Here is a 24,186-nt window from a genome sequence, read left to right as displayed (position 1 = left end):
ATTTCAATCTAAAAAATTATAATGCTATCTCAAAGGAAGACAAATTCAATACAAAACTTTGATTTGCATGTTTCAGAGGTCTTTTCTTCTTTTCAGGTGTCAGTCACAATTCATTTTTTTCTTTTTTTTAACAATTATGTACTTTATTTTTGTGGATTTTGCCAAGGGAAACATTTTTAAATAACTTCTGAAGTCACATAACCCAAGTGAGCAGAACAACCAGATTTGTACTTGTTGAGTGCTCGGGAGGGTAAGCCTATGCCTATTTTTTTTTCTTATCCCTATATTATTTTCATGGCCATCCTGCAGAGTTTGATCTTCTTTCCAACCTGATTTATGAGTGCGCCCTCTGTTGGCTAAAGGCAATACTCATGAATACAAGTTAACCAGGAGCTCCTAAACCGCTTGTAAATCTGTTTTTTCTACATATAACCTTGTGTTACAGTGTTAATGTTTCTGTAGTAAACCAGTTAGCACGTTAGCTAAATTACTCTCGAAAAAAACCCAGAGTATAATTAAACTCTGCAAAATGGCATTGAAAAAGACATAATACAAAAAAAATAAGCTTATAGAAAAATGTTTTTTTTCATGTATTTTATTTTTCAATACAATCTTTTACAATGCCAATACTTGTTTTAATGTCAATGCAGCTTTTTCCACAATGACATTTTTTTTCAATACCAAATCTTATTGTTAGTGTTGTGGCTTCATAGACAATGACCTAGATCAAGTCAGCCGTTTAATTGTGCCACAGCGAACTAGGAACTAACCAATCATAGGAAAGTTTTTTCACCATATAAAATTAAGAACAGAGACCCAATCAGAGCAAAGCTTATTTACCTCTTGAATATTTTTGAATTAGTGAACAAAACAGACCATTCAAAATGTATTATTTTAAGCTTTATTTGGGCCTTGTACCACAAAAGGAGGATTCAAAATAAAGTACAGGAAACTGCAGCTTTTATAAACCAATTCACGCCTTTATTGGAATGTAACAAGGCATTAAATACACAAATCCCATTCTTTGAATAATTTGGTATTTAATAGTAATAAAAATAATGAAACAATACTGGTTTGACATTTGACTTCAACTGCATTATTGTTACCTAGAATGTCTTCTTTCCCTGCATCATAGAGGTGGAAACCTGCCACAGTCTTACACTTGAGAATTAGAGGACAGAACACACTGACACTCAGGTAACAAGTGAGAGACTATTGATTAAACTTTGGAAAATACTGTGCATCAAAGCTGCGCCATCAAATAAAACAGTCAATTGTTATTTCTTAACCCTTGATATCATCCTGGACTTCCATTTAAAAAAGGCATGTAATATGAACAAGTTCTTCTTACGGTACATTTGAAGATTGTAAGGAGAGACACAAACTTAACAGAAGTACTTTCACCTTGAAGTTGCAACATTATTCAAGGCCTCCACCAAACAGATATTCTCAACCATCCACACCATTCACTGCATGTGGCTTACAATAAACAAAATATATATCAGCAAACCGTTTTGTAAAACTATTTCCCTCATTTTGAAAAGAAACAAAAGGCAGAACGGGAAGGGGAGAAAAAAACAGTCAGGTGTCTCCTTTACTCTGTGCTGTTTCAAGAGCACCACCTCCTTGCACCTTTCCAACGTGTCCTTGACACAATTTAAACTCAGTCCCACAAACCTCCCCGTCACCCACCCCACTGCTGTTCCATTTAATTAAGACATGACCCCAAACACAGGATTGTGGCGACAGATGCTTGGCCCAATCTCTTCATAGTCCTTTTTGGTGTGGCAAACCTGGTAGAACTCGGGCTGTGGAACAACAAAGAAAAGGAGGAGTTAAAACACACAAAAAATAGAAGCATTTAAAAATTATATATAAAATGCCAAATTTCCTGATTGTTTTTCCCTTGAGTCAAACTGCTGCAAACTATTTTGTAAACGCTTTAAAAATCCACAAGAATAAGGCTCAAGACAAATAGAAAGAAGAGGAGCTTTTTTATAATGACCTTCGACCAACCTCTCCAACACAAAATAATGAAAAACTGGAGCAGTGATAAAGCAATGTAGCAAACACACAATGCTATACACTTGCAATTCAAACATAACCTACCGGTACATCTTGCACTTAATGACTCAAGCCAATAGTCGCTACTTTTTTGTAGGGCAAGAGGTGCCCAACTTTACCACCTTAAGTAGCACTCCTAAAGGGCAACTCAACACCAAATCAACTTTTGTGTGTGTGTGTGTGGGGGGGCTGATAAACAGTAAAAACGGGTGTCTACTAATGCTGTCTTACATGTCTTGGTCATTGTTTTGATATTTTAGTGCATGTTTGTTGGAAAGCTTGAATTTGGGGGGGACATCTGTTTGTCCTCTCTTTGGACGAGCACGGACTACCGATGTCACTTCCGTGAAATCGACGTAGTCGCTCTGGCACCCACTGGCTCAGTCTTGCTCCTCCTTAGCGAGTTGGAGTTGGAATAGTAGCATTTGCAAACATTATACCGATTTTCAGGTTGGTTAGTTTATATAGCATAGCTTGTCGTGGTATAGAAATGATTTTGGGTTGGGGGGTGACTTGCACTTTAATTAAAGTCCTCTAAATGAACACTCAAGAAATGAACAGAAAAATAGTTGTATGGACTAATTAGGAGAAAATTTGGATAATTTAGCACAGCACAGTCGTTAGTGAGATTGAGATCATTTATAAAAGAATAATCTTGTAAAAGTAATAATGCTATTACAACTAAGAGAGTGCATCTTTCCACACAAGACAATTTGATACGATTCAATACATGGGGTGTGACAGAATCCAATGATGCAACAATTTTAAAATGTAACAATTCGATTTGGTTTGTTTAATCAAAAAAATTTGGGGGATTTGAATCAGTGATTGTTACTCCCCTAATTACATCCCCCCAAAAAAACATATTTGCCTGTCTAAATGGTACTTCATTTATTTTATTTTACACCTTACAAGGCCCTCAAAGCGCTTTACATTCTGACTACTCATTCACTACTGATGACACAGCATCAGGAGCAACTGGGGATTCAGTGGATTGCTCAAGGATACTTTGACACGGTCACAATGGCCTGTGTTTGAACCCACAACCTCAGGGTAGTGAGACAACCACTCTACTATTGTCAAATCAAGTCAACATAGGAACCCTCTTTGATACATATCCTTTTAACAACTCTCTCATCTATTGACATTGTTTTGACATTGTGATCAGAACAATCCAGAAGTTCGTCCAAAGTCGTGTGGCATTTTTCAGCAGCAGACATTGAAACATGTGCTGCTGAGTTCTGTAGTAATTAATTGTAAGGTTGAAATGCTCTTTTTGGGAAGACCAGGAAGCAAAAAGCATAGATTAGTGTCTCTGTTGGCCCGAGAGAGAAAGGGTTGGGCTCTGGCTCTGTTCTTCAAGTGATCTTTGCATAACTCATGCTCATAATCATTTTGGACACAGTGTACTGTAATTAGAACAAATTCATTCATCCATTCGTTCTATGTACCACTCATCAGTGAAATATGAACATAGTTACAAAGTTCCAATCATGAGATATAAAGATCACATTCATTTAGCAGTGCCCGCAAGTGCGCATTGTCTTGCTACTTACAGTTGACGCTAACATTGATCCTCCAAACCAGACAGCATATCTCTGCATATGATGAGTGATAACTTGGACATCAATTGGTTTGGGCTGTAGAGAGAAGAATTTGACACAATTCATACCCTACAAACCATGTAATGGCCAAGAGTGTGTGCGAAAGTTCCTTCTGGCAAAGCAAAATAGAATAGACCACATCAATGCAATTACCGGTAGTGCGTTGTACACAAATCATTCTACACATTCACATACACATTTTACATAATCAGGCACGACCCTCTAATTTAACATTAGTTATTTTGCATCTTTTCCAGCCTGGTATCAACGATCAAATCTGAAGGCATGATGACGATAGTTTATAATACGATGCAAGATCACAGGATTAAAATTAAAGGAAGTCTGCAAACACTTTACAAACAAATTACCACGACCAATGTTCTAAACATTGATTCACTACTCAAATATTTGGGTTCTTTTTCTGTCACTGTTGTGATGAAGTACATGTTCCTCACCTTAAGTTTGCCTCCGCTGAGTTCTTCGCTCATCTTTAGTCTGGCATCAACGGTCCTCTTTAAATCTCTCTGCATACGGCGACCAAAGTCTCTGAACATGGTGGAGCCTCCAGACAGAACAATGTTCTGAGAAAGACAACATTTATCAATCTTTGAATTACACATCTAAAATCAGGTAATGGGTCAGTCAGCCAAAGAAAGATTTGTTGAAAAGTAACAATACCGTGTTCCTCACCATTCAACATGACTGATATGTAATTGCGTGGTATAGTGCAGTAAATGGCAGCTTACCTTATAGAGTGGACGCCTGACATCAATGGGGCAGTTCTGGATGACTTCGTCAACAACCTCAGATATAGGTTGGGTGAAGTCTGGGTTGGCAAACTAGGTTAGTAGTAAAAAAAATGAAAACAAGATATTAGGTAAGTACAACAGTGTATTAGGGCCATGTATAAATATATTTTTTAGAGGGCAGGGGCAATATTGCGAGAAAAAAATTTGCCACTTTAATTTGCGATTATAAAATGGCAAATTTGTGAGAAAAAAAATCTTTAATTTGCAACTTTATAAAAATGGCAGATTTGCGAGAGAAAAAACTCAGAAACCTACAAGAAATACACATAGCGTACTTCTCGGATGTTTGTGCCAATACTTTTCGGTCGGGTTTTCACATAAGAAGATAGTAATGACTTTAACCATATGATGTTAAGCCTCCGCACTTTCAAGCGTTGGGTACTGCCAGCGACCAAGACGCCTCGCTTTGCGAAGGTCCACACCCTGAGGAGCAAGCATTTAAGTTAATTTGTCAAAAATTTTATATTTACGTTTCCAGAATTTTTATTTACACATTCATACCTTTTGGTGTTTTTTTTGTACAAGTTAAGTTGATGTGTTGAATCTACTGCTCTCTGTCATTCACTTACATTTACTTAAAGTATGCTAGCTTATGATTGGTTAGTGTTAGTCAGCTGATCTGGATCAGGAAGTGTTGTCGCTCTAGCTGTCGTGTATGACAAGTAAAGTTTAAATTAAGAATGAATCAGTCTCCATCCTGCCTTTTCATTTTATAAATAGTGTCCCATTAACCACCAACGAACCCTCACATTTGACTATAGGTACACTCCATGCATTTCTCGTAAGTTTCTGAGTTTTTTCTCTCGCAAATTTGCCACTTTTTCTCGGATTATTGCCCCCGCCCTCTAAAAAAATATATTTATATGTGGCGCTAATACGCCGTCGTAGGTAAGGGACAAGACGACTGCCTGTCTGCCTCTCTCTAACCACATGCCTACTCCGTATACAAACACAGTGCAGCTATTCTGGCTAGCAGGAGTCACATTTTGTCATATGTTGTTGTTCAGACCTGCCAGGTCTCTCAGATTGCGCACCATGAGTGCCAATCGGTTGCATCAAAAATAGTTTACTGATCCTTATTGTGAAAGTAGTTTGTGTTACAGTAATTTCTGTAGGGCGCACCTGACCATAAGCCGCGCTAGCTAAATTGGGGGAATACTAGAGTTTGTTACACATACAAGCCACACCCGACTGTAAACCACAGGTGTTTTAATGTTACTGCACCGGGTTCCCGCTACTTTCTTTTCCATAATGAGGGCGCAAATTGTCTCGCTCTCGTTCTGTCTCTTTTACTGTATCTGAGCTCACTTGGTTTGTTTTGCTCTGCCTGAGGCTCTTGCGCTTCCTTTATAGTGCGCCCCCTTGAGATCTGATGGATAAGCTGCACCATTGTATTAGCCAAAGGGTTGAATGCAAGTGAAAAAAGTAGCGACGTGTAGTCCAGAAATTACTGCACTGAAAATCTGGTGTGATAGAGGACAATATGTGTGAGTGCATTTTTTTCCTTAGACAGCTTCTTCTTCGGCTTGGTAGGCGAGCTAGTAAATTAGACGCTCAAGAACAGTTCATGTGCGCTCAAAACACACTTTTGTGCTTCAAATGTCCTGACATGCTTGTGATTGTGACACAAATCAAACACACACACTATGCTGCATGGGGTCGGTTTTGCTTGCTGATATGTTTCTGTTGAATATTTTATCAAATGCATTTTGTATTCATATTGATCACTTGTATTTTGCGATACATACTGATATTGAGTTATTGGTGCTTTAATTTTGATGTATGTGTGTAGGGGGTACAAGTGAGAAAGCAACGACTTGTGTCTTTGCTGTTGCCAATATAGCAACATTGTTGGTACATTTAGCTACATTTCTAACCACTTTTGCAACTATTTGTCATGTGATTAACTGAATTCAAGTGTCGATCATAATAATTTTTTTGTGTGTTTTGGTTGTTGTGACTCCCAGCCAAAATAAAACTCGTTTGTGGTGTTTTTCTCTTTTAGTTTTTTTCTTCAACTTACCTCCGGGTGAAAGAAGATCTCGGGTCCCAAAAATCTCTCGTATCCCACATCAATAGTGAACTCTTTCTTGTTGATGGCATTAACACCGGTGTATTGCTTAATCCACTTGGAGCCATCTGTGTCATACTTGTTAAACTCTTTGACAAGATCTGGGCACACGTAGCTGAACCGTTCCTAAAAGAGACATTATAAATAAACCTACGAGTCTTACCATCACACAGGAAAACAAGAAGGCCAATTGAGTTACAGACGTCACATGACTATTTCTCTGCACTTTATTTTAAGACATCATACATTTGCAAGATGTATTTAATTTTAGTGTATGTATAACCTCAGTTTTTTCACTACTTTTTTTTGCCTCTTCTCATTGTGCCAGCTGGTCGACAACAGCTGTCAATCATTGTTAAAGTGTGGCGTTTGCCGTTTACTCAAAGTGGCAGACGTGTTTTCTATGCTGCCAAAATGGATGCGCTAACGCCCATTTTGGGACGTGTGACGTCAACGTCAAGGTCAAGGTCAGCGGTTCTCTTTGCAGGAAACTATACAACCACTTTAAAGCACACATCAGAGGTAATACCACTTTAACAACAATGAATTTGTACAATGTTCATCCCCAAGCTTTACATTCCTTATATGCATGTCTCTTATATAGAAAGAAACTTCTAATAGTTAGTATAAGCCATAATTGAGAGCCCATTTAAGTTCACGGATAGCATTCCACTTTTGATTGGTGAACTTGGGGGTATAAGAGCGCTTAAAAAAAAAATGTAGCTTTGACAATCACGAGATTTCGATCCAAAAACGATAAATATTTCAGCCATAATGAAAAGGGTAACAAATTTATGTGAGGCTATACCAACTTTTATAGACAAGTGGTCCTTTTTTATAGTCATGGCGGAGAGTTGGGAGAAATTAAATATTTTCTTCTTCCTGGGGGGAAGAGAACTGGCTCCAACAACAAAAAGTCGAAAGAACAAAAAACTGTGCAAGTGTCAAGCTAAGGTTGAAAAAATTATGGGTAATGTAAAAGACATCACAGCCCATTAAAGTCAAGATGAGGACAAACCTTGACTGCCTTGGCTGTCTCCAGTGACTGCTCTGGTGGGATGCCCACTTCTCTCTCTCTTAGAAGCTGCTGGGTGAAGTAAGTAATGTCTCGTCCTGCGATGGGAATGTGCTTTATACAGCTGCCAATAACATAACCTTCAGCCTAGAGGACAAGTAAAAATAAACATGAATAAATAAATGAAACAGAATTAGATTAAATTTTAAAATAAGGACATGATATGCAAAATACAATTAAATTGTACACAGTGATGTCAATTACATTAGCGTATTGTCGCTCCAAAACCACATATATTTTCTTTTATAGTTCAGTCAGTAAGGTAATAGCAATCTGTGATTTTATGTGTACAAATCAGGATGATTGCTGTTAGCTTAAGGGAGCTTCCATTTGAAATAATAATGCCAGCACCAAAACACTTTGTGTCTAGTGATCAGTGATGGGGTGCCCCTTGCCGCTTGCCTCCAGCTCCAAGATAAGCAGTAGAAAATGAATGGATAGAGGGATGTTACGAGTATATGAATTTCCAAAGAAAAAAAATGTAGAAGAAATTAGAACTAGGTTTGTGTGAGGCAGTGGGTGTGCACGAGTAAGAAACCAATTGTGATGATTGTAATAGGTGTATGCTTGTCGCTCTACTCTTTACACTTACCACAGGGATGACGTGGGTTACACCATCACCACTGTCAATAACAGTGCCTGTCAATGTCCTCTCGCCTACTTGCCTGGATGTCCAGGAGGCTGCGAGAGCAAGCACGGCCTGTATGGTAGGTCACACATGTTGGCATCATTCCAGCTAAATTAAACGTTCTGTAGTTGCTCAGCATCTTTTTTATACAAGGAGGGAATTAAGTATGTGGTTCTGACCTGAACTGCAATGTACAGTCCTGGTACATTGAAGGATTCAAACATTATCTCTGCTGTGTATTCTCGGTTTTCCGGTGTGTTCAGAGGAGGCTCTGTCTGTAAGTTTATGAAAAAACACAAACATTATGAGTAGGATAACACGTGTGAGAGTGCGAATGTCATATATTGTCATGATCTGTGTACAGGTATACTGGATGTATGTTGGATATTGTGCATTGAGTGCCTGGGTCAAGCTTTGTACAGGAGTCCCAACACGAGTCAAGTCAAAACATTTTGCAAAATCAAAAAGATGACAAGTTTATTCTTTTTTTTACTCAACAGCACAACAAATGTAGAATGTAGAATAATACAAAATGAGCCCTGCGGAATTATGAATAAGCCTTCAAATGTAAACATTTAATTTTTAGGTTTAGTTATGATCTAGATAATTGCTATTTGCAAATATGCATCATCAAAAGATGGCACAATTGATTGATGCTTTGTTCTGCTGGCTACACAGCTCTGTGGGCAGCCTATGCAAATCAAGCTTGCATCTACATGCGTCATTTAAGGGGCTGACATGTTCGGCTTAAAAAAAAAAAAGTCTGTCTTTCTGTGCCCGGAACCAGTCTGCAGGCCATTTGGTACCAGGCCAAAGACCGTTGATTGGGGAGCTATTACTGAAATCTAGTTTATCTGTGTTTTGAATGTTTATGGATACAGGTTGTTCAGTAAATGTAAATATAGTGATATTGAATGCAAGTCACTTGACAGTAGATAATAAATAGTAGTAAATAGACCAATAAAATGGATATCGGCAGTGTATTGGAATTGGCCATTAATTTTATATGAGCCTACACAGGCAGTATGCTACTTTTTAATTTTGGTTGCAAAAGGTTCTAAGTTGACAATCATGTTTTCCATGATCCAAGATGCTAAGTCACTGCAGAGGAGGATAAGTGTTCTCACCAGGAGGAAGTAGTGGTCTTCAGGTTCGGCCCTCAGGTACTTGAAGATGATTTGCTCCATGAAGCGTTCCATTAGGTCCCAGTCTTCCACAATCCCATGACGAATTGGCCACTATTGACATCCAATAATTGTAAGACAAAAGCAAAAACAAGAGAAATGATCTAGAACAATATTTTCCAACATTTATTAAGACAACATGAGCTTGACATAAGAAAAACATCTCCCAGGACACCTCCTCACAAGCAGACACGCTGGTTAATTAAGTACCTTCTGCTATCTAGTGGAAGAGCACTGAATTATTCCTGTCACCACATGTCACTGGTATAGATCGATGAACAAAGATGTATTATTTGTACGAAATAGGCATGGGTCGATAAACCAGTCCGAGGGTTTACCGTTGTTTTAAAAAGTCAAGGTTTCAATAACCACTAAAACTGTCCGTCACCAGTAAAGACCTTCTCTTTATTTTTTTTAAGGTGAATTCTCAGCAGGCAACGTCCTGCTGCAATGTGGTTGGCTTTTTACATAGATCACTAAACGAGCCGCCTCTGAAGTTAATGACGAGAGGCTAGCCACTTTTTTTCCTCTCCTCCACTGAGCATGGAGAGGAGGGGTAAGCAGTTACACACACACACCACACAGAGAGAGCGAGACAAGAGAGAGCAACTTCGCTAACTCCAGCATACTGACACGGATGCTTTTTTTTTCTGTCGATTAATGTGCATTGTCCTAAAAAGAAAAAAGAAAAATAACAAGCATGGTGCCAGCGGGACGGGGTACTAGCTCATGAGTAGCCCACATCGGTTCTACACTGATAAAGAGATTGTGACTTACTAAGAAAAAGTAAAACAGAATAATATTAATTTTATAATTTCTTTACTTAATATGGCACACGTTTTTTAATGTATCAAATATTCAATTTTTTATTTTTTTTTAAACTAATGTTGTTCAATGGAACAAATGCTGTTTTTATTTACCCAAATATTTTTTTTAAATGACATTTTTGATCTGTCATTTTTAGTACCATAACACCGCAATATTTTTGCTCACTGTTATACCGTCAGACTCTAATATCGGCCCATGCCTAGTAGTAATCAAATAACTTATTAACCTATTAAGTGAAACTGGATAAGTTCCCGCAAGCGCAAACAGTTTGCTAATGCAAGCGCATTAGCAAATTGTTTCACTGCACACTTATCCTTCATCATTAATCATATCATTATTATCTGGATGATACGAAGAACATTATACCTTTAGGGTATTAAAAAAAAGGGTACACATAGTATTTCTCCTTAATTAATGTGTTAATGTATTCATTACATATATAAAGCCTACAAATTGTCTGAAAAAAACTGCCAGGGTCAGGTACCTTTGTGGAATATGTGGGCTTGTCCACAGCTTCATCTCCGATGAAGAAATCCAAGTCATCCACCCCCTTCATCATTCTCCGCTGAGCTTGGTCTCCAACCTTGGCTGACTCCTTGATGGCAATACCTGACAAGAATTTTTTAATTCACGCAGTCTGCAAATGATACACTTGTGATATTGTTACAGTGTCTGCTGCCTATTAAAAGCAGTTTTATTTGAGACAAATGGAAAATCAAAGACATGTATTCCACCATCATGATAGGTTCATAAAACTGTAAAGCATTCAAACTGTTGTGGCTCCTTGAAGTATTGAAACACTTCCAATTCTAAAAGGCACATTGTAGGCACTGTGAAATGGTGAACTAGTGTGTGCTGAATCGAATAGTGCAAAACTCACATGATGGAACGATGAACTGTGGCTCTGTGTTGCCTGCATACCCCAGTTTGGTGTAACTGCAAAAGAAAAATAATTCATACCCAAAATGAAAAGCAAACTAAGTCAGAATGTGAAGCCAGAGTAGTTTTCCCAATGAATTTCAAGTGATTTTTGAAGTGGTCTACTGGTTTGACTGCCAACAGGAAGTCTTCTGAAAAAGCTATTCATGACTCGGAAATGCATACATATGAATTTGATTCTGTAAAAACGGCTAAGATGAAACAAAATATGAGAAAAATACATATAAGCATCCTCGTTCAACAATCACTAGGCACATATTATGTTTCTCTCCTGTCTTTTTTAAGTAACTACTGTGTGTAGTATGCTGCAAGGTACATGCCAACCAGCTGTACTACTGTCTTGGGAAAGCCCAGACATCCGGTTCTCCGGGCCAAGAAAGTGAAAGAAGTTGACCGCTGCCAAATGACTGTGGAAAATTTAATAGGCCACATCCTGGTCATAATATTGTCTACAGTGGAATCTAACAAACCTTCCATTTTGGAGTTCTACCAGTAACAGTGGTAGAAACGTTTTGACTCACAATCTTCATCACCCATTAATAAACAACTAACAAAAAATTTTACACACACACACAAATACTGGCTGGCACCTTTCACTGATTCCATTCACTTATAAAGAGTCTCTGGACCAATTGATAGCAAAGCACTGTATCCTGTAACAGACTATAACAGTACATTTCTCCACCACATGTGCGCATGGTAGTTTCCACTTATCTTCAATTATTATCCTTATAGGTCTAGATTCCTAACTTTTACAGAAAACCTGACAGTGTAATTAAAACATTTCTTGTCTCCAAAGATTATAGGTCATGATGCATAGGTGATATTTTTACAACGTATTTTTCATTGAACTATAAGATAAGTTAATATTACTGTAATGGTTGCCTCATGTCAAAAAAAAAAAACGGACTCATAGAAACAATATGTGGCAGCAGACATACTTCGGGCCTTCATACCATTGAACAGTCCCAGCTTGCCCGCCTCAACCTGCCTCAACAGGCTTGAACTACACAACAAGACTGAGAGGGGATATGTATGCAAAGGATGGCTAAAGCTAACCGAAGTCGACTGAATTCCTGTGCTAGTGTTAATAATTGTATTTAACAACTTAGAACAGTTTAAGATACTACATTATTAGGATACTAGCTAGTCTACACTATCTTAGCTAGTTCATTGCAGAAATTCCAAAAACATTACTTTTCATCTTCTCCTGAGACACTACCAATAATAGCCTCCCGAAATTTTGGATGGCCAGTCCACCGATGAGAGGTAGCAATACATTTTTGCCACTTGAAACAGCGCTTAAAATTATAAAATATTGGATACCAGGGGTGTGGCAAAAAAATCTATTCTCATAAGAATCGCGATTCTCATTTAGTACGATTCAGAATCGATTTTAAATTACCCAAAATCGATTTTATTTAAATTATTTTATACTGTCTTGCCTTTGTCTGTGTGTGCCTTTATTTGGAGCGCTGTTCAGGTTGTACCCGATTTGGCCACTTAGGGGCAGTGTGGTTCCAAGCAGTCTAATACACTGTTAAGTTGTAGGCACATTAGAGAGTAGAAGGAAAAAGTCATAATCAAGTTATTCCAATAAAAGTAGTTTTTCGCAGTGTTCTTTTGAGTGATAAAAGTGCCGCGAGTAGCGCACTAATTAGCATTAGCGAGTCAGACTGGAGTGGATCATTACAATTCCTTGCACATCTATAGATTGAAGCAAAAATCATTGTCAATCAAATAATTTTGAATCAAAGATCATTCTTAATCGAAAATCGATTCTGAATCGAATTTCACACCCAAAAATCGGAATCGAATCATATCGTGAGACATTCAAAGATTCCCACCCCTATTGTATACGTATTTTCAAAGGCCCTATTATTCTTAACTTCTGTAAAAGTGGGTCGTGCCCTTGTAATAACAGTTGAAAATCACTGGTAGAAAACCGCCTGCAGTAGAGGGCGGCTGTTTTGTTTTCTTTTTCAATATAAAATGTGACGAGTTCCTAATTTCAAGCCTCCCCATGAAAACAATAAAAATCTAAGATTGTAGATTCTTGGAAACGTTATTATCTTTGCAAAAACGGACGAATAATAAATAACAGATAGCCAAGTAATGCACACAACAAATTTATAAAATGACATGAACTGTCCAACAATGTAAGAGCAAAATGCTGAATAAACGCAAAAATGACTACAACAGGGTTTGTTTCCTTTCATTTTCAGAAGAAAACGCCATATTACATACGACAAAACGTTTGAGAAATCATCAAAAAGCCCATACAGCAATGAATAACCATATATGGGCTAAAACGAATGAATGAGGAAGTGTGTGCTAAGAAGGCCGCTGTACTGCGCATGCTCATATAGAGCAAAGGCACAGGCACGGACACGAGCTTGGAGAGAAAGCGTTGAAGAACAGCTAATTTTGGTTTCTATAGGATCAAAGAGTACGTGCCAATAAAGGAATACGAAATGAATTAAACTGATAAGAGATAGCAATTTCCTTTCAGGTTTGGGTCTAACGATATTATTATAAACACAATGAAATCTACTCGACAATGTACGACAGGAAGAAACACTGTCGTGAATCGCCAGAGACATAGACAAACAAGCAAATATGTTGAACACACGAAAGCCCATCGAGCAGGCTAACAGATTTAGATGATATTAACTATGCCGTTAACAACTTGGGCTTGTTGACTAACCATGGGGATAATTATACGCGCAGACATACACGCCCCGTTATTGCTGCGGCTATAGACAGCGTCTTTCCCTTGCAAACACTCGGGCCCTTGTGCAGAACAGAACATCTTACCCTGTACCGCAGTCAACTACACACGCCGGTAGCCGTCCAGCCATCTTTCCCCAAGTTTTTGCTATGTAGAAAAGGTAAGATGACGTCTAGCAGGCTGTGTCAGCAGAAGAACCCGACCGGCGAGCTGTCCACAGGCGGAACCCCAAGCCCAGCCCGTACAGTAGCGTTTCCACTTCCGCACTCTGCTTGTGTGAGGGTAGGCACTAGGCAAGGAAAGGCAAGATGGCGGAGGCCGGCCGAGTGAAGCAAGGCGCAAGCAGGGTCGTATCGCTGTCAATCATCGTTTTGCTATTGTTTTATTTTTAAATAATAATGTATTAGTATGTTGTTTGCTTTCTATTTTGGCATATTGCGTGCCTTGTATAACAATAAAGTAACGAATGCCCACGTAGTACGTATTTTTTATTTTTATTTTATTATTATTATTATTTTTGTGATGAGACCAGTACTTTTGTCAGACTGCGTTCGCATTGTGTGCGCAACAATAAATGATTTCTAAATAATGTTTGGTGTGGGTTTTTTTTTCTTTTATTCCACACCAGATGGTGGCAGCATTTGCCTACTGTCTTTTGAAGCCAAACGCAAACGAAAGAAGAAACGGAACATTATCTGCCCGTGGGGAAGCAGGAGCCACAGTTTCATAAATAACGTAAAGATATGGCACATTTTCGTGGTCAGATTCGGGGACCACACTGGGGCGCTAAAAGGGATAACATACTAATAGATTTCTGGAAAAGACACGAATGTTTATTTAATTCCTCGCTGGAGTCTTTCTACGACAGAGACACGAAGACAAAGCTGTGGTCTGAGTGCGCCCTGTTGATCGGGAAATCTGGTATAGTTACAGCTTACAATGTAAACATTTTATAGTATTGTCTCACATAATATACATTTATATGGAATGTAGACAGCTTACTATTGGGACTGTTATGAAATAGTATCATTGTTAAATTGTTCTCAACATTTAACAATGTATAATTTCTGTTTTCCTCGTTTTCATAAGAGTGATTCAGTGACATTTATGTTTTGACTGTCTACACTTCTTCACACCAGTATCCGATGTTGTGAGAAGATCAAGGTCTCTGCGGACTCAGTATGGAAGGGTGTTATGGCACCCAGAGAGGGTCAGTACGTTTCAGCAAAGGATGCTGAGAGAGAAACTGGATTTTCTGAGACCTTACATAGTTCGAAGACGAGGCGATTCCTACCCAGTAAGTATGCATGCAATGCAACATGTTTTCCTGCACGTTTGGTGAGTGTCATTTTGTTCCAGGACGACAAGTCTGATGATCATGAGGACGACGAGGGAGAAATTGAGACTGAAGGGAGTAATGATCACGAAACAGGTACAAGTACATTTGGGAGCCCACTGGATGATTATGACGCTGGGCAAGATCCACATGAGGAATTTCCATCTGAGGCATCCACCTCAAACCCTTCTTCCTACTGTGCAAATACACAATCTCATCTTGCAGAGACTATGTCCTTGAGCTTTGAACCTCATGACAAAAGCTCACCTGATCCTCCCGATCAATTAGCAGCAAATCTGTCAAATCACGATGTATTAAACCAGTTTGTCAATGTCATGCTGGCAGATATGCGTCAAATTAAAGACAACATGGTGCTTATCCGACTTCGCCGAGATATCACAGACCTTGTGTTCAAAGCCGTGGAGGAGGACATGTACAGACGTAATCCAGTGCCCTTTACGCAGCCAGGAGAAAAAGCACAGCTTCCAAGCTCTTCAAGGCCTCAAACATGCTTGCAGAGGGTTTTTAAGAGAAAGAACAGGGGACCTGTAAAGCACATGAGGAGGTTTTGTAGGAACCAAGCAGGTCAAGTGCTTGAGGACATCAACGGAACTATCCCTCCTCAGGCTATAATTCAGGCTTCGGAGGTCAAATTAGAATTAGATCCACATGTGGTTAAAACAGAGGATGAGACGCTTACTGTTCTGTGACATTACTGTCAGCGTGCTCTTATTCAACAAATCATGTTTTCACATAATCCTGTTGAGAAGCTGTAGTGACATGCTGTGATGTGTTGAAGAAAATCACTGTTCTCGGAAATGAGCTTGATTGGTGCTTGCTGACTTGATATCGGTACCCTAGCTAACTGGTACAGGACATGCCAGTGCATGACCAATCAAGGTTAGCAGTTTTTGACCATTTATAGACATGAAAAGCAGCTCAAAAATCCTATAATCAGAAGCCAAAGAACATTTATTATTTTGTAGCGACAATCTCAGAGTATCTCCATTAAAGAAAATATTTATGTCTCATTGATGATCTGTTGCTGTTCAAAATAGATCCATGTTATTCATAAGGTGAAAAAGGTTGTTACCTCTTCTGTTAGTAGGGATATGTATATTCATCTGTTTTCAAACAATGATAACAAGATCGCCATAAGTACTGTAGATGCCACCTGTAGATAGCCATATCAAACCTGTGTAAGCTGCCATATTTTAGATCAATACAGTTTGCTCATTATTAAACATCAGATCTTTGATGAGTAAATGACTTGTTGGTTCTTTCAAGTTTTTTTTTTAAAGAAAATGTAGCCTATCCCTTTTACACAACATATATGGTGTCATTGTACATTTTCAAATTTAAAGAATTTGCAAATTACAACATGAAATCAGCATTGCCATTTTACTGTCAATATTGTACATAATACGGTGTATTAAGTACTGTGGTAGTGTTCAAATTAGCACCACAAATATTTATTAAAAAATCTGGTTGAAATAGAAAAAAATAATAATATAACCTCATCTACATATTTTGTATCTATACTGAACAAAACAAAAATGCTCCCATTTGTGAACCCAATGACCCAGGACTTTATGTACACAAATGGACAATTTCTCTCAAATATTGTTCACAAATTATTCTGTCTTTTGCTAAAGTAATAAATACACCCACCTTACAGACGTGGTATATTAACATGTTGATTAGCTACCGTATAATCATTGCACAGGTGTGCCTTAGGCAGCACATTCAAACGACCAGCCCAGGACTTCTATATCAAGCATTGTCACCAGACCAGCTAACCGGAAACTCCTGCATTACCAAATAATTTCTTCACGGACTGCTAGAAACTGCATGCTGGACTCGAGTGGGCAAATGCTAAGTTTCAATGATGTCTGGAAATTTGGAGCGGTGTTCTCTTCACAAATGAATCCTGGTTATTGTACAGGGCAGATGGTAGACAGCATGGCATGACTTTGGTGAATGGTGCACTGATGCCTCTGTGGCTGAAGTGACCATTCGTGGCAATAGTATCGGCATGTGTACAGTATTTTATTGACAACAAACACAGGTGCATGTAGTGATGGCATTCGAATGCACAGATTCCCTTAATGTTTTCACATGTCCACAAACATAGCTTAATGTCACTTATGATATGTGGCTGCCTCTGTTTTGCACAGTTGCACATGTTGTTTTAACATTTACATTTGAGGTATTTCCTTGTTTCTGTTGAACATTTAAAATATTTTTATTTTCCAGGCATTTAAGAGCTCAAAGGGATGTTATTCATGTTCGTATAGTGTGAAAATAATTCGAACAATTTAGGAAACAAACAGAAAAAAGGTCAATATATAAATATATTTCACTACTCACATGGATAAAATTAGTAAATGTCATTGGGTACTATATATATATATATATATATATATATATATATATATATATATATATATATATATATATTATTATTATTATTTTTTGCTGGACAAATTGTAATGTGTAAAGTTGCATATTTCTTATCACATTATTTTCCTTTTAAACATTATTTAACAAATTACAATAACAAAAACAGTCGTATTTTGTATTTATAAACAGATAAAATAACGCTGTATAAATTCTAAATATGTTTATGCAAAATTATTCTCGCTCTTTTTCCCGCCCAGCACAGTTCTTATCTCATTTTTAGTATTTCCATTGGGCATTTTTCACGTCACCTTGTGGGGTCCTTGACATTTTCATTCAGGCAACTTTCAGGTTGCTCCTTGAATAGGGTCCCGTTCTGCCCGTTTACACGTGTGTTTCTGTGGTCAACATGGCCGATTTACAGATGAAGCTTCTCCGTAAGAAAATCCATAAAAGAAACGAAAAAAACAAAGAGCGCAAACTACTTAAGAAGCACGTAGAGGACGAAGAGTCTGGTAGGTACTGATTATCAAAATATGTTGCTGTTCTTGGCGGCCACTGATAGCTTCATTAGCATCGTTAGCTTGTTGCGGCATGATTCCTAGTTTTAATTATTATAAAGCTTCAACAAATAAACTTCTCATAATTTCGGTGGTAAATGAGCTCATAACTCCCCAGAATCCATTATTTTTTACATAATCGTTTATGTAAACGAGAGCTTTTGTAAACATCCTTTTGATTTGTGTGTTGTGTGGCTTTAAATTTCTTGAACTTCCACCGAACCAATTCTAACAGAAGTAACCATAGGCTACTGTGTTTTCAAGCAGTGCACTCAAATGCATCAACATTGAGGAGGAAGTAAGTACAGTACATCAGTTTTTAATGGAAGTTCACATTATGATTTAATGCTTTTCGTAGTGAGGTCAGTCAGTGTGGAGGAGAAATGCCCTCAAGAAGTGCGTAAAGCTGAAACTAAACCCCAACAGCAGCAGAAGCAGGACAATGAGCCAGTTGACATTCAAGCAGGTGCACCGGGAAACTCTGTGAAGCAAAAGAAAAAAAAGAAAAGAAAGACACCTCTCACGGCTGAATCACCAGGTAACACAACTCTTAAACTGTAAGGAACCATTGTGTCAAAAAAATAAATAAAGCACCATTACTGTTATTGCTCAAATTGATGTCATAATCCTTATTTTAGCTGAGAAAAAGCCCAAAACTGTACACCAAGTAAATGGGGAAGAAGATGGCGCTGAGGTGGCGGAAGAGGAGGAGGAGGAGGAAGCAGTCAAACCGACGGAGCAGGAGGCGGATGTTGAGGAAGATGATCTACCTGAGCTACCGTCTGGCTTGACAGGTAATTCGCATTTCCATTCATTTCAATGTAGCCTGCTTAGTTTTAGACATAAGTACTGTTGCCTTAAAGTGTTGCCCTTTCAATGTTTCCATCATGAAATGGGTGTCAGTCAAGGCGCACATAGACTCTTGTGGTTGTCTTTGTGATGAGGAGTCACACCTGACTTCTCTGATAAGACTAACTGCAAGTACACGTTACATTGTATTGTTAAATGTAGGACGGCAATTAAAGATTGTTTTAATAGTCATTTAATTGTTCTTTTATTTTTCAATTAATTAAATCAGATTTGTTTTTTAAATAAAATTTCCATCCCATTGTAGAAAAAGTGCACATTTGAAATGATCAGTAAACAAACATGCACAAACAGGTATGAACATCCCAGAACTATGAATACAATAAAATGTTGATGGCAGAAGTATTGACAATAGGCCATCGACAAACAAACACAAACATACAAATGTGCTATACAATATCTGCCATATGATGTCATTGTCAGTCAACAGCAAGGGTCAAAATGGCCGACCCTGAGATGGATAACGACTGCTCATTTATGGGAAAATAATAATCGCGATTATTTTTGGCAATGATTGAAATCACGATTATTCAAACAATTATTAATTTTTTGGTACAAAACAAGAAAATGTTTAAGCATTTAAACATTAAGACCAAAAAAATAAATTTAAACACTATAATTATATAAGTTCCTTTTGGACCAAACAGAATTTATAATCATATATATTTATAATAATATTTATTTATTTATGTTGGCAAAAACTTGAAGTTGGAGTGAAGCTTGTGCACTTTGCAGTAGGACGATCATTTATTTTTTGGTACAAAACAAGAAAATGTTTAAACGTGAAAAACAAATAAGAAATATACACTAATTCTGCAAGTTCCTTTTGGATGAAGCAAAACTTATTAAATCAGTTATTTAAAAAAATTTAAATGGTGCAAATGTATGAATAAAAAAAAATGAAAATATTATAAAACCTTTTTTGAGGATTATATTGATTTTGTAATTGTGGAGTGTTAATAATTGAAATTTTAATTACATTTTGATTAATTGCGCAGCTCTAACTAATGTTTCGTGAAATGCAGTTGCAATTGTAATCTTTTGGTTTTTCTGTCAGGTGCATTTGAGGACACATCTTTTGCTTCTCTCACTGAACTGGTGAGTGAAAACTCGCTGAAAGCAGTGAAGGAGATGGGCTTTGAACACATGACGGAAATCCAGCACAAGAGCATTCGTCCTCTGCTGGAGGGAAGGTGCGAATCTCAATCTTGGTCATTCGATATACACACGTCCCAAACCTAATGTGACATCAAAGCTGTATGCTTATTGAATGAAAATGATTATTAACGTGGAATTTGTCGATTCTGTGACGAACAGAGATGTGCTGGCCGCTGCCAAGACCGGGAGTGGTAAAACCTTGGCCTTTCTAATCCCATCCATAGAGCTCATCTACAAACTCAGATTTATGCCCAGAAATGGTAAACCTAATCCAGTGTTTAATATTACACATTGGCTGAATGTTGATTGTTTTGCAGGTTCGACTTATCGGACTGCATGTGTGTTTTGGTCATAGTAGCGTAAATTGTTTTTGTCTGCCCTCTTTCTGTCAGGGACTGGTGTGGTGATTCTTTCTCCGACGCGCGAATTGGCAATGCAGACGTATGGCGTGCTGAAAGAACTGATGACCCACCACGTGCACACCTACGGCCTGATCATGGGAGGCAGCAACCGATCAGCGGAGGCTCAAAAACTGTCCAATGGGGTAAACATTGTGGTGGCAACGCCAGGACGTCTACTGGATCACCTTCAGGTGAGCTGGCATCTCGCTGCATAATAATATCAAGATAATATAATAGCCATCAATAAGGGCTTTGCAACAAAACAAAAAAGAGAGGGAGAGAGAGACTGTACTGTAACGCAAATGATCTTGTTTGAGAGATGTGTACAGCACATGACTAGTGCCTTTGTAAAGTTTCTCTTAGGGGGTGGTACTCACTTTTGTTGCCAGGGCTTTTTATTTATTGTACATAAATGTTTTATGTTAGGATTACGCTACAATGAAGGTAAATGTGAACCATGAATAAATTTGAATGACAGTTTAGCAACTTGACTTGCAGTTTTTATAGTGTTCACTGCGACAACTTCACATCATTCTACCAAATAAGTCAGTTAAGACCTAACACATATTAGAACAATAATGCTAACACATCTGAAGCTTTATCACTTCAAATTAGCATGTTTCATGAAACAATGATATGTAAACATGCACACTGCACTTCTTAACAAGACGCTATATGAATCAATGAATATGCACATTAAAAAATGTTGGTCAACTGGCCGAAATAAATCCCCCCACCAAATTGCAGCCTTTGCAATTTGAAAATTATATTCTATTACATTTCGATGTTGATTTGAATTCGATTAACAAAAAAAAGCTGCTTAGAGGAGTATTTTTTTTAATGGAAATAAAATAGATGTGACGCAATTGCTCAGACCTAACACAAAACGTTGTATACTGTAGTTTCCTTTTTCATACATGTAATAACAGTAAGTGTTATCCCTCTCTGCACATTTGTATCTTTAGAACACGCCCGGCTTCATGTTCAAGAACTTGCAGTGTTTGATTATTGATGAGGCTGATCGTATCTTGGAGGTGGGCTTCGAGGAAGAACTCAAGCAGATCATCAAGCTTCTGCCCAGTATGTTTTTTTTTTGGCTTGTTTTTCCTATCTATTCCATTGCAGTTCATAATGCTTGTTGCATTATGCAATGTATATTCTCAGTTGGACTTTAAAAATCCAAGTAAGTGAGGATTGTTGGGTCTTTTCTGCAGAGAAAAGACAGACCATGCTATTTTCAGCGACTCAGACTCGTAAGGTGGAGGACTTGGCTCGTATTTCTCTAAAGAAAGAGCCCCTCTATGTTGGCGTAGATGACAATAAGGACAACGCCACGGTCGATGGTTTGGAGCAGGTATGTTGGTGACACGACAGCAGACTGATGTGGCCGGGCTCCGTCTTCACCATCGTCCGTCCGCTTTACTGCAGGGCTACGTCGTGTGTCCATCAGAGAAGCGCTTCTTGTTGCTCTTCACTTTCCTGAAGAAGAACCGCAAGAAGAAGCTGATGGTCTTCTTCTCCTCCTGCATGTCTGTCAAATTCCACTATGAACTCCTCAACTACATCGACCTCCCTGTAATGGCCATCCATGTAAGCTGTCATACACGTTATCTATCAGTGGCACTTGTGTCGTGTGTGGTCCGCGGGTCTGTCAATGGCACTTTCTCCACCGATTAGGGCAAGCAGAAGCAGACCAAACGCACCACCACCTTCTTCCAGTTCTGCAACGCAGACTCGGGCATTCTGCTCTGTACCGACGTAGCCGCTCGAGGCCTGGACATCCCGGAGGTGGACTGGATCGTCCAATACGATCCCCCAGATGACCCCAAGGTCTAAACAATTAAGCAATGTCGCACGAGACGGTTTTATTTTGTATTCACCAACCTGTTGGAAAGTATACTGATTCAGTCATTGCTTCCAAAGTCAAAGCAAATGTTTGCAGATGTTTTATTTTTATTCAACGCATGAATCAGTCTGCTTTTATGAAGGACTACAAAAATTAGTTGAGAGGCTGAAATTCAAGGATTTGGTCCATTTTAAGTTCAACAAGGGCTCTAAACTGTTACTCAAGTTGTTAAAATAGCCAATTAACTCATTCACTCCCAGCCATTTTCCCTGAAGCAACCCCCTTTGCTCCTGGCTGTTTTACTGGAATGTGACTGATTTTGCGAGGTCCACAGAATATTCTGTTCTATGGATATAAAACATGAAGCCTACCAAATCACCAGGGAAAAAAAAACTATATTTGTATTTGTTTCCGTTTTGCAGCAATTAGCATTGGAACAATAGCTAAGTTTCGTCATTATTCACAAACCTGTTGAAAACACTGGCAAAAAGAGCTTGTTGCAACATGGCCCTGGCTGATCTCTTATACTCTGCTGCCACCTACTGGTCGTTTTATTGTAATAACTACCATTGCTTTAATGTACATCCATTCACAAAGTTAGACCTTTACATTGAAGCCATCTAAACTCAGCAAGCACACATGAAAAATTGTTTCCTTTCTAACCTCATCAAGCTTCTACAAACGTAACTTCCTGCCCACAGGAATACATCCACAGAGTGGGCAGAACCGCTCGAGGCATCAATGGCAGAGGCCACGCACTCCTGATCCTGAGACCGGAGGAGCTTGGATTCTTGCGCTTTCTCAAGCAGGCCAAGGTAAATATTTCACGATGCCTGATAATATTTGACACTTTTCATGGCGGAGTAACAGAAATGTCCTGTTTTCTCTAGGTCCCCCTGAGTGAGTTTGAATTTTCCTGGAGCAAAATCTCAGATATCCAATCCCAGGTAAGAAATCTAGTACGTTGAGTACCTGAGGTGTAATGTTCTGACGTCTGTTTAAATTCTCTTTTGTAGTTGGAGAAGCTGATTGAGAAGAACTATTATCTTCACAAGTCGGCCCAAGAAGCCTACAAATCTTACGTGAGGTCTTACGACTCTCATTCGCTCAAACAGATCTACAGCGTCAATACGCTGAACCTCCTCATGGTGGCACTGTCGTTTGGATTCAAAGTCCCACCCTACGTAGATCTCAGTATCCTTTTCTGTCATTTAATGCGGAAAAATTATCTTGAAACGTGTATTGCAAAAAGCAATGTGATATTCAACCAGTTCTCCTTAACGCAACTCTTTTCCTCAGATGTCCACGGCAGTAAAGGTGCAAAGCTGCAAAAGCGAGGCGGCGGCGGCGGTTTTGGTTACCAGAAATCTAAGAATGTGCACAAGTCCAAAATCTATAAGCATGTCAACAAAGGACGGAATGACAAAAGGCAGTTCTCTCGTTAATGGGATGATAAGAATCCCTGGACTGGTTCCTTGTTAGAGTTTCAGGAAAAACAGCTGTCTTACATTATAATGAGAAACGCTGTGTATGTCTTTGTTCTCCGTAAATTGTAGGAATTGGATTTTGGGGCTATTTCCTGTATATTTTATATATAGATCTGCAGAATTCCATGTTTGTGTGACTGCACACATTTGTTCACAAAACTTAAATACATTGGATTAAAATATTACATCTGATGAGAC

At 38.5% G+C, this 24,186-nt stretch overlaps 3 protein-coding genes across 3 annotated transcripts; 2 read left to right on the top strand and 1 right to left on the bottom strand.

Moving 5' to 3' along the window:
* Window positions 1–959: 959 nt before the first annotated feature.
* On the bottom strand, window positions 960–14,234 carry LOC147164266 (actin-related protein 3). Its single transcript, XM_086091079.1, has 12 exons — window positions 14,020–14,234; window positions 11,144–11,199; window positions 10,748–10,872; window positions 9,379–9,489; window positions 8,431–8,526; window positions 8,216–8,323; window positions 7,567–7,710; window positions 6,501–6,674; window positions 4,415–4,507; window positions 4,124–4,249; window positions 3,621–3,704; window positions 960–1,808 (listed from the first exon to the last, which is right to left on the bottom strand). The coding sequence occupies exons 1-12, from the start codon at window positions 14,061–14,063 to the stop codon at window positions 1,713–1,715; spliced, it is 1,257 nt and encodes a 418-aa protein (XP_085947205.1). The 5' UTR covers window positions 14,064–14,234; the 3' UTR covers window positions 960–1,712.
* On the top strand, window positions 14,028–16,535 carry LOC147164265 (uncharacterized). The gene is made up of 3 exons (XM_086091080.1): window positions 14,028–14,854; window positions 15,073–15,230; window positions 15,293–16,535. The coding sequence occupies exons 1-3, from the start codon at window positions 14,677–14,679 to the stop codon at window positions 15,977–15,979; spliced, it is 1,023 nt and encodes a 340-aa protein (XP_085947206.1). The 5' UTR covers window positions 14,028–14,676; the 3' UTR covers window positions 15,980–16,535.
* Window positions 16,536–18,020: 1,485 nt separating this feature from the next.
* Window positions 18,021–24,185, top strand: ddx18 (DEAD (Asp-Glu-Ala-Asp) box polypeptide 18). Its single transcript, XM_086090537.1, has 14 exons — window positions 18,021–18,184; window positions 18,588–18,767; window positions 18,868–19,023; window positions 20,154–20,289; window positions 20,414–20,514; window positions 20,647–20,846; window positions 21,621–21,735; window positions 21,870–22,009; window positions 22,084–22,245; window positions 22,333–22,485; window positions 23,203–23,316; window positions 23,392–23,448; window positions 23,518–23,695; window positions 23,801–24,185. The coding sequence occupies exons 1-14, from the start codon at window positions 18,079–18,081 to the stop codon at window positions 23,944–23,946; spliced, it is 1,944 nt and encodes a 647-aa protein (XP_085946663.1). The 5' UTR covers window positions 18,021–18,078; the 3' UTR covers window positions 23,947–24,185.
* The last annotated feature ends 1 nt before the right edge of the window (window position 24,186 follows it).

The sequence above is a fragment of the Leptonotus elevatus genome, chromosome 12, assembly GCF_054856555.1.
Source record: "Leptonotus elevatus isolate MCC_2025b chromosome 12, RoL_Lele_1.0, whole genome shotgun sequence".
In the NCBI taxonomy this organism is placed as follows: Eukaryota; Metazoa; Chordata; class Actinopteri; order Syngnathiformes; family Syngnathidae; genus Leptonotus; species Leptonotus elevatus.
The sequence above is the reverse complement of the archived record's forward strand: the minus strand, read 5'-3'. Positions and strand labels throughout refer to the sequence as shown.